The 10,493-nt window shown below is 65.8% G+C and overlaps 1 protein-coding gene across 1 annotated transcript in view; it reads right to left on the minus strand.

The window, feature by feature from the left end:
* FOXO6 (forkhead box O6) overlaps positions 1–9,633 on the minus strand; it is a 36,814-nt gene extending 27,181 nt beyond the window's left edge. Inside the window, exon 1 of the mRNA XM_039564599.1 lies at positions 8,521–9,633. Coding sequence (XP_039420533.1) covers positions 8,521–8,949 — 429 coding nt within the window. The 5' untranslated portion in view covers positions 8,950–9,633. The remainder of the gene's footprint in view (positions 1–8,520) is intronic.
* Positions 9,634–10,493: the final 860 nt, after the last annotated feature.

Here is a 10,493-nt window from a genome sequence, read left to right on the forward strand (position 1 = left end):
GCCCCCGGCATTCACAGACGCCGGTGTGGAGCCAGGGGTACCCCGCACACCCCTCGGCTCCCCATCCCCGTGCGGGGGATGCCGGGCAGCCCTTCCCACCCCCGGCTCTGCACAAAAAGCACATGGCCAGCTACCCTCCCGCAGCGCCTGCCGGGCTGCGAGATGGCCCCGGCTTTGCCCGGGTCACAGTCCGGGAATGACCCGGCCAGGCTTCCCACGGCTCACGCTGTGCCAGGCTCCCCGCGGCTCCTGCCGTGCCATCCCCACTGAACTCATTACGGATAACGCACCACAATTCACCCCGGCGCAGCCGGGCTCTGCTCCCTGATTTATCGGCTCCGGAGGCCGCTGCGCTGCCACAGGGGCCAGCACCGAGCCGGGACGAGCCGCGAAAGGCCACGAAACGTGTCCAGAAAGCCTCAGCTCCCGCTGGATTCCCCCAAACCCCGGAGCTCAGCGCTCCTGCCGAAAGCAGCGACACGCAAAGGGAGGGAAATGCCGAGCCGGCAGCGGGAAGCAGCGCAGCACCTGCAGCTGGCGGCCCCAGCCATGCGACAGCCGAGGACAAAAGCCATCTCAGCCATGCAGGGAGTTCCCGGCCGTCTGGCAAACTGCTGACGCCACCAAGCAGGGCGAGAGGGCGTTTGGGGACAGGGGGCCGGACACGCTGCTCCTGCTCGGGAGCACCCCGGGGCCTCATTCCCGCCGGCTCCCAGCTGCCGAGCTCCTGGGAGAGGCTGGGGAGGGGGAAAAGGATTTATCACAGCTATTACAGGGCCAAACCTGACACGTTTTGGGGCGTTCCTGCTCCACTTTCCCTTCAGATGGTTTGGGCAGAGGGTTGGGGAGCAGGTGCCAGGCTCACCCCCAGGCTCCCCAGCTTGGCACCGCATGGGTCCCATGCAGCCAGTGACACCCTGTCCCAGGGTAGGAAAGCTGCCCCCAGTGCCCTCCTGGCACTGTGCAATGTGTTTTAAGGAAAAAGGCAGGGCTGAGGTGGCCATACATCCTCAGTATGGACTGACGAATGTCACTGGGAGCACCGGGATCATGGGCTGCTCCAGCCACACGAGCGGCCCGCAGGCTCAGCCCTCCTGTGGGGCAGCCAGTGAGGCCGAGGAGGGGGAACCCATGTCCTACCACCCCCACACTGCCCTGTCACTGCTGCCAGTCTGGCTGCTGGAGGAGATGCCAGCAATGCCCGGGGCAGCACAGTCACCAGTGCATGTGGCCGGGACTGGAAAGTGCTTGGGGACCTGGGGGGTGGGTGGTGCCACCACTGAGAGCAGTGCGAGGCTTTCCCATCGGGCTCCCAGCAGGACTTGGCACCCTGGCACGCAGCACCCACCCCCTGCACATTCCTTGGGGACCTCAAGAGCACCAGGGCTGGGCATGGAGCTGGCACCGCCTCACGGATGCCCGTCTCCTCCACACCCCAGGGCTGGCCTGGCTGCAGCCTCCTCCCAGTCCCACAGGAGATGAGCCAGACTCCCCGGGAGATACCGCGGCTGCCCCGAGGAGGGCGAGGGTGTGGGCAGTGTCAGGCTGCCTGGCTGTGGGGCTCTGGGGACCAGCATGTGTTCCCCAGCGGTCACTTGCAGCCCGACCAGAGGTACCCCCATGGGGTGGGTGAGCAAAGGGGATTTTGGGGAGAGGGGGGGTGAACTTTTGAACCCACAGGCAGGAGATCAGTGCATTACCTTAACGCGAGTTAAAAATAACCGTCTCGTCTCTCGAAATGAGCCTGTCTGCAATTACAGCTTGGCATGTCTGCTCCGGAGCGTCCCCGCGCTGGCACCGCGCCAGGCGCCTGCGAACAACCCTTGCCTTTCTTCTCCTCCGTGACACTGCCTCTTTTATTTTGGGGGGTGTTGGGGGGTGCTGGGGGGGTGTTTTGTGTGGTTTTGAATTGGTGGGGCTTTTTGTCCCCTTCCCAAGTAAATCAAAGGCAGCTGCTCAGTGCCCCAGTCTGGGCTCCCCCCAGCCACAGCCTGCAAAAGCCCCCAGTGCCTGTGCCCCGAAGCACGGCCACGCTGTGTCCACAAGGACATGTTGTCCCCCAAGGTCTTCGAGGACAGGGGGACGGTGCCATCAGCCCACACTCCCAGGAGGGATGTGAAGCGGTCAGTACAAGCCAGCCCACGGTGTTTGAGGGTCCTTCCCGTGCTGCCCTGGCACACCCAATGTCCATCCTCCCACAAGGCATGGGCCGAGCGTACGTGGGGAGCCCAGCACAGCCCGAGCACATGCGAGGGAACACGCGAGGGAACACGTGTCCGTGGAGACTGCGGGTGCCTGGCAGCATCGCTGCCTGCACCCCCTGCGATGTGTCCAGCCCCACAGGCAGGGGTCTGTCAGCACCAGGGGATCTGGGTAGAGCCACCCCACTGCCAGCACCTCGGGCTGTTCGGGAAACCTCCTCAGGCTGTTCGGGAAACCTCCTCGGCCCTGCAGGCCCCAGGGAGCAGGAGCTGGGCTGCATCACTGCTGCACCTCTGGCTCAGTGTGTACGAAGTGCCACCAACCCCAGTGGAAAAGCCCAAGAGCTGCCCTGCTCCAAGCCCTGCTGGACACGGAGGGATGCACAGGGTGGCACAGGAGTCCTGGGAGGGGAAGAATGAGTCCCTTCCTGACAAAGCGGGCACCAGCCACACAAACCCCCATATCCCCCCATCCTGCTGCTTCCCCCCCACCCCACAAGACACCAGCAGTCCCAGGGGTGGACATCTCCAGCGGGGGGTTGAAACAAGATGATCTTCAAGGTGCCTTCCAGCCCAAACCAGTCTGTGGTTATGATTCTGTGACACCCCACAGCACGCAGCAGCTCGGGATGCCCTGGGATGCTGAAGCATCCCTGCTGGGAGGGAAGGGACCAGCCTGCCTTGGGGGTCCCCGGGCTCCCCGCCCAGCGCCGGGTGCCTCCTCCTCCTCCTCCTCCCCGCAGCGGGTGAAAGCGAGCTTTGTGCCGGGGCTTTCAGTTCCCCTGGCTGGCACCCCGCCAAGGCACCACATAATAATGAACAGATGCTGTCCAAAATGAGCCTCAGCGGCAGACAGGCGAGCCTCCGCGTGTCCTTCCGTAACCCAAAGTGCCTTTCACCTCGGCACTAATCAGGCACCTTCGCCGGGAGCCGGCGGGAAGTGTCAGGGTAATTAAAAGTCATGTGAGCCGGGAGCAGGGAGCCCACCGCGGTGGGTGCAGGGGACAGGAGGGCAGCTGCCTCCCCACAGGCAGCGTCGGGGTGCGGTGGGGTGTCAGGGCAAGGGGAGACCCAGATCCAGCTCCAGAGCATCCCCACGGGAGACTCAAGGGCACGGTGGCTGTGAGGCTGGGGATGGACTCCAGGGACAGAGGGGACAGCCTGGGGATGGGGGTCCAACCATGCCCAGACCCTGTTGATGCATGGGGAGGGGAGATTCATCCCCTTCCTGTGGGATCCCTGGGCGAGGACCCAAGGTGAGAGATGTCCAACCCCACTCCTTAAGCCCCGAGGGCCTCCCACTGCCAGCAGCATCCCCATGAGCGTCCCACTGGGATGGGAAGCCTGGCCAAGGAGCCCAGCTCACTCCCAAAACACGCCTGGCCCGACCCACAGCCTCCCTAAAAAATATTTACAAGGCTTTTTAATTACAAAATCCGTGTCCTAGCCCAGGATGCTGGTCCTCCTCCCACCCTAGCACCAGGAAACTGCGGGAGGGATGCACACAGGGATCCACGGCGGGAAGGATGGTGAGAATGCCGGGCTGCAAGCACTCTTCTAGTCCACAGGATCTTAACTGTAGTTTATATTCCAGTGGTTATTAAAAATAAAGGGGGAAGCAGGGGGAGGAAGCTAAGAGCAGAGCAAGCTGTTCATTTGGAGCCTTTCCCTGGGGTTTAATAAAGCCCCACTCGCTTCTGTAGTATCATTTTTATGCTATCATAAAGCCGGACCATTTAGCAGGTTTGTGTTACTTCAGCAGTTAGCGCTGCATGAGAAGCGATTCCAGAAGAAGGGAGAGAGGGGGAAAAAAAATTAGAAGGCGAAAACCTCCAAAAGAAGAGAGTGAAATGAGGTGGGAAGGAGGAGGAGAGGGGATTCCTCACAGCCACACCACCGGCAGCACTGCAGCACATGGGGGCGGCTCAGGGGGGTGTGACTGGCTCCCCCATCCCTCGGTGAAGCTGGGGACAGGTGGGGAGACCCCAGCTTCACATCCAGAGGGACCCTGCATTGCTGTGGGAAAGGGCGGGGGGGGTCCCCTGACACGAGGGGATCCCGGGGGCGTTGCACCTGTGGGGACAGGAGAGCCAGGGGGGCTTCTCGAGGAGCTGAGGCAGAGGGGTTCCCCGAGGTGAAGGAGCCGGCCCTGCGTGCTCCCCGGGCTGACCGGGCTCTCCTGGCCCCGCGGCTCCCAGCCCAGGGCAGCTCTCCGGGGAGCATCGGGCTCTCCCTGCCGCTGGAAAAAATCTCCATATATGGACAGGATGGGATCCGTGACCGAGCCGAGCCAAACCGCCCCAAGGGCAGCCCTGACCGGCCACCCCCCCTCAGCCGGGGTTCCGGGGCCGTGCCCCCGCCGAGCCCCCGGTACCCACACCGCTGAGCCCAGCACAAACGGCAGCGAGCCCGATGTGCACCCCCAGAGCCAGGTCACCCCAGAGCCAGGTCACCCCATCCTCCCTGAAACTGCCCCTTCACTGCTGTGCCACCCCCAGTGGCAGCACCCACGCCCTGGGGGCACTCGGGTTGCCCTCCGCGAGGGGAGAGCCATCCCCATCCGTCCCAGGCACTGTCTTGGAGCCTCTCCAGCCACACTGGGCAAGGCTCCAGAGGCACTGTCCCCATCCAAGAGGGGATGGGCAGGGGGGCACCAGCGACAGAGCCACAGAGCCAGGAGCTGCTCCCTGGAAGGATCCTCGGGGGCTGCCCAGCAGGGCGCTCCCCCTTGGCCATAGCTCAGGGGTCACAGAGCAGCAGGGAGGGGAAACAGCCTGGTACCCCAAACCCCCAAATCCTCGAGCAGCAATGGGAACTAGGACCACACTCCCACCCAAACTCCATTTCCACACCTTTTTCTCCCTAATTCATTTCCGTTCTGCCCTGCAGGAGGACGGTGGCACTTGGCAGGGGGGTGTCTCTGCATGGCAGCCCCGAGCACACGGCAGCCCCGGCCCCCATGCCAGGCACGGCCGCCACGCTACCGACCCGGCAATAGAAAGGAGGAGGAGGTGCAGGGAGGGCTGGGAAATTAAGGTTTCAGCACTGTCAGAGCCGCATCAAACAGGCATCCACCAGCTGATGGCTTGATTGTTATATTTTGGATGTCAAACCGGAGCAAGCAGAACCCTTTAAAATGCATCAGTGCCGCTGCCTTTCTGACGGAGGGTGTTGGTTTCCCATTAACAAGAGGAAAGCGTGAGCTGGAGCAGAAAACTTCAAGCGCTTTGGAATTGATAAAATAACAACTCCCTAATTAAGCAGAACTGTCAGTCAGCGGGCGCCCGCTGCCCTGCATCGGGAAGCAGCAGCAGCTCCTGGTGCACCAGCCAGACACACCGGCTCAGCCCATGGGGGGTTGCACTTCCCAAGGATCAGCAGCCCGAGCATCCCCCGTGTGCTCTCCATCCGACCCAGACAGGTCCTGGTCCTGGTCCCGATGCTGGGCAGGGCCGAGGTGTTTGGGTTCTGTCCCTCAGTTTACCTCACCATGAATGATGTGGCTGCCCCATCCCTGGAAGGGACCAAGGCCAGGCTGGATGGGGCTTGGAGGAACCTGAGGTAGTAGGTGTCCCTGCCCATGGCAGGGGTGGAATGGAATGGGCTTTAGGGTCCCTTCCAACCCAAACCATTCCATGATTCTGTGATTTTATGAAACCATGTAATGCAATGCGCAGCCTGGTGGGGAAGGAGAGGCCTGACCCCAAAATGCAACCCCTGCCAACAGCCTTCCCCTCCAAGAGACCACCACCAGCCTGGGGCACACATTCCTGACAGGCACATCCGACACCACAGCCGGGTGCAGGTTCAGCCAGCTGGATGCAGGGAGGGGTCTGAAGGTCCCTCTGATGCCAGAGCAAGGCAGAGAGGGTTTGGAGAAGGCAAGAGTAGGATTTGAACTGTTCAAGGCCAGGTTGAACACAGCTCTGAGCAACCTGGTCTAGTAGAAGGGGATGGGATGAGATGAGCTTTAAGCTCCCTTCCAACCCAAACCATCCCATGATTCTACAAAGTCCTGCCAGAGCAGCAGCACAGCCAATGCCCATGGGGACGCTGGGCCCTCGGCCAGGCCCCAGACCCCATCATCCTGCTCTGTCCAGCACCAAGAGGCTGTGAAGGAACCAATCAAAGAAGCAGCCGAGACCTCGCTCCGACCCTGCCGTGCTGGGCAATGCAAAGCTGTGGCCTTGCCACACTTCTCCCAGGCCTGGGGCCAAGGGACGCAGCTTCCCCAGGGGTCCTGCAATCAGCCACCAGCAGCTCATTGCCACAAAACCGACTGGCCAGTGCTCTGGGGGCTCCCTCGGCAGCCGGGGGAGGGGACACCGAGGGGGTTTGGGGCAGGGGACATCCAGGAGGGACCAAGGGCTGTGGGGGAGGTGTTTAACTCCTGACACGCTGTGGCCTGATGAAACCACCACGCAAAGGAGGTCTCTGCTTGTTACCCTGGGCTGTTGCCAGCCCTCGCACCACCAGCCCCAGCTGGGGACTGGGCACTTGGAGCACCAGGAGAGGCTCCAGGGCACCCTGCTCTGCCCCAGGGCACCCCGCTCTGCCCAGCCTGGAGTGCAGACAGGTTGGGCAGGGCACTTCACTGGGCCTCAGCCCAGCTGGGGGCTTCAAACCCCAGTGCAAACAAGGGGGCACAGGAGGCTGCCAGGAGGGAAGCAGCCCCAGCAGAGCAGCCCAGGCAGCAGAGCCACCTGCCCGCAGCCCAGGCAGAGCCCTGGCAGAGGCGCTCCAAACCAGAGACGGGCCAGGAAAGGGGAGAGGATCCCATGATGGGGTGCACACAGGGGAGCCCACCTGAGCAAGCAGCCCCTGAAAACGCCCCTGGTGCCCAACAGCAGCTGGACTCTGAGCCTGTCCTCCCCCTTTGCACACCACGCAACATGAAGCCCCCAGTGACACATGTGACTGCCTGGGAATCCCTTCACTCCTCATCCCAGCCCTCCCAGCCCCCAGTTCAGAGCCCTGACACATCTCCAGACCCCATCAGTGCATGTCCCCTGCTGTCCCCACGGTGTGCGAGCATTGGGAGACCCTTCTTCCCCAGCACGCCCAGGGCTGTGCAGGTCTCACCCAGGTGGAGGTTTGAGAGGCCCCACACAAGCACCACTTCCTGCCACCTCCACAGCCCTGACACCCTTCCCGCACCAGGGGGACGCCAGCTGCCCTCAGCCCACTCACCAGGAGTGGGTGCCCAGCCTCCACACAACACCAGCTCCCACAGCCTGGATACAGGTGCCACATAGTCCGGCCTTCCTGCCCCAAAAGAGCCTCGTTTGCACCCAAGAAGGACCCCCGAGGTGGGCTGGATCTGGTTGCCCCCAACGGAGCCAGGACACGCGTGCCAGGGCCGCAGGCTGGTGTGGGAGCCCCCGGAGCCTGCTAACACACTAATCACACTGGAGGTGACAGGGGTTAGGGGAGGACTTAAGAGAAACTGGCTCCTTTTTACTGACACCATCTGGACAGAGCCGATCTCTTCCCCCTTTCCAGTGCAGAGCCCAGCCAGAGGGGCAGGGGCCAGGGTGACCCCAGACCAAGCACCCTCTGTGCCCTCACTGGTGCCGGGATGGCCGGTGCCATGGATCCCCAGCTCACAGCGACAGAGAGGGGAATACTGCCTGCGCCAGGGAATCCTAACGAGCCCACAGTGCCAGCGGAGCGCAGAGCCAGGGAATGCCAGCTTGGAGCCGCGGGGACCGTGTGCTTGCCTGCTTGGCCCCCCGGGAGGGGGACGCGGCCTCGGAGAAGGCGGGGGCTGAGGCAGCGGGGACGCACCGGGTAAAAGCCAGTCTGGAGACATCTGCTTGGGAACAGCCCTCCCTCCGGCTGTCCTGCCGGGCCGGCCACCGGCACGCGGGGACCTTGCACGGCCGGGGTCCCCACAGGCAGGGCCAGGAGAGCTGTGGCAGTGGGGTTATCATTCACTGTACCCCGGTACTCGGGGTTGTCACTCACCGTACCCCGGGGCTCGCACACCAGGGAGAGCCGCCCGCGACCCCGCTGCCTGTCTCCATCCCTCGCCCTGACCTCCCGGGGGACGGCGGCACCGCTCCGACCCTCAGCGCGAGGCCGGCGGGTGACGCAGGGACAAGCTCACCCCGTTCCAACACACAGCACCACGAGACACCAGCTCTCCCCAAAACTTGACCGAGCCCTTATCTCCCCAGCTGTGAGGACGGCGGGGATCCCCCCAAGCCTCCCCGCCAGAACCAAGCTCCGGCTGCCCCGGCACAAAGCTCCATGCTCCGGCACACCTTCGGGAGAGAGGGCAAAGTTGCGCTGGGGTTGGGGTCAGGGGGTCAGGTACCTTCCAGCCGGCGGAGCTGTTGCTGTCTCCTTTATCCTTAAAGTAGGGGACGTATCGCACCATCCAGTCGTAGATCTGGGAGAGGGTGAGGCGCTTCTCCGGCGAGCTCTCGATGGCTTTGGTGATGAGGTCGGCGTAGGAGAGGTTGCCCCAGGCGTTGCGCCGGGAGGTCTTGGCCTTGCGGAGCTGCCCCACATCCGCGCCGGGGGGCGGCGGGGGAGCGGCGGCGACTCTGCGCTCCACCGGGGCCGCCGCGTTCTCGGCTCCGTCCCCGCCGGCCGCCAGCGCCGGGGTTCCCCCCGCGCCCCCATCCTCCTCCTCCGCCGCCAAGTCGGGGTGGGGGAGAGGCCAAGTGCAGGAGCGGGGACGGCTCTGCGGCTCGAAATCCGGGTCGATCTCCACCTGATGCGCCTGGAGCTTTTCTTCCATGGTCGCCTCCCCGCTGCCACCCCACAGCCCCCCCCCGGAGTTACGGGCGGTTTCCACCCAAAAAAAAAACCCCCAAACACACAACAAAAAACCCAAAATCTAGAGAGGGAGAGGAGTGCGAAGGCGGGCTCCCTGCCCGGCTGGAGGGGAGAAGGGAAGGAGGAGCCGCTCGGTGCGCGGGTCCTGGAGGGGGGAGCCCCGAGTCCGGGGGAGCCCCGGGTCCGGCGGCTCTAGGAGGCGGCTGTGCCCGGCGCCGCGCCGGGAGCGCCGAGCCGTGGGACACGCTGCATGGTCCTCGGCCGCCTCTCCAGTCCGGGCCGAAGCGGGGGGATGTTTTTTGGTTCGGATTTGGTTTTGGTTTGGTTTTTACCAGCCGCGGAGCTCCGGAGCGGTTCCCGGCTCGGTAGCCAGCGGGGCGGCTGCGGGCGGGCAGGGCGCGGGGGCGGCCGCATCCATCGGGCTGGTGGCGCGGTCAGTCAGCAACAGATGAACCGGAGCGAGCGGTGGCGGGCGGCATCCTCGGCCGGGGACCGGCGGGCTCCGGGGCCGGGCGGCGGGGCACCTAAGCGGGGAGAAGCGGGACGGAGATGGGGGGAAGCCCTCGGCGCGGCGGGCGCAGTCTCCCGCGGGCAGCCCGGCGCTAGGTCCGGCGGCGCGGCGGAGCCATGCTGGCGGGCGGCACGCACCTGACAGCGCCGGCGAGGGCGGCGGCGGGCGGCTCCCGCCCCTACGCCCCCCCGCTCCGCTTCAGCGGCCGCGCACCTGCCCGCCGCCGCCGCCGCCGCCGCGCTGCCGCCACGGCGCGGGCGGGCCACATGCTGGGGCGGCCGCCGCTCCCTCGCTCGCTCGCTCGCTCGTTCGCTCCCTCCTTCCCTCCCTCCGCCGTGCCCGTTCCCGAATGCGGGCGCCGCCGTGACACAGGGGGAGGGCCCGGAGGGGCGGGGGGAGGGCGGGGGAGGGGAGTGCCCCCGCGCCTCGCGGGGCAGCGGCGGGGCGGGACGGAGCGGAGCGGAGAGGAGCGGAGAGGAGAGGAGAGCCCCGGCACGCGCCCCGGCACCGCGCTCCCCCCGCCCGCCCCGGGCCGCGACCCCCGCCCGGCCCCGCCGCGGCCCCACGTGCGCCCCGGGCGCCCCCCATTGTTGCCCCGGGCCGCCGCCGCCGCCTCATTGGCTGGAGGGGCCCGGCGGCCACGCCTCCCGCGCGCGCTGATTGGATGGGCGCCGGCGGGACGCTCCGCGGGCGGGGGCGATGAATGGGGGGAGCGGCCCCGCCCCGCGGGTGACGTCACGGGTGCCGGCTGCATCCGCACGTCACCCGGGGCAACGCGGCCGCGCGGAGGGACACGCCCCTTTACTACGGGCCACGCCCCTGGCCCGCCTCGGCCACGCCCCCGCGGCGCGGTCGGGGAGACCCCGAGCGAGCCCCGCCCACCGCCGCTCGGCCCCGCCCTCACGGGGGACACGGCCCCCCGCACAGCCCACGCCCCCCCGCACAGCCCACGCCCCCCCGCCCACGTTTGGGGGCGATCCCGACCCCGGTCCCGA

Source organism: Corvus cornix, chromosome 23, assembly GCF_000738735.6.
Source record: "Corvus cornix cornix isolate S_Up_H32 chromosome 23, ASM73873v5, whole genome shotgun sequence".
Lineage (NCBI taxonomy): Eukaryota > Metazoa > Chordata > Aves > Passeriformes > Corvidae > Corvus > Corvus cornix.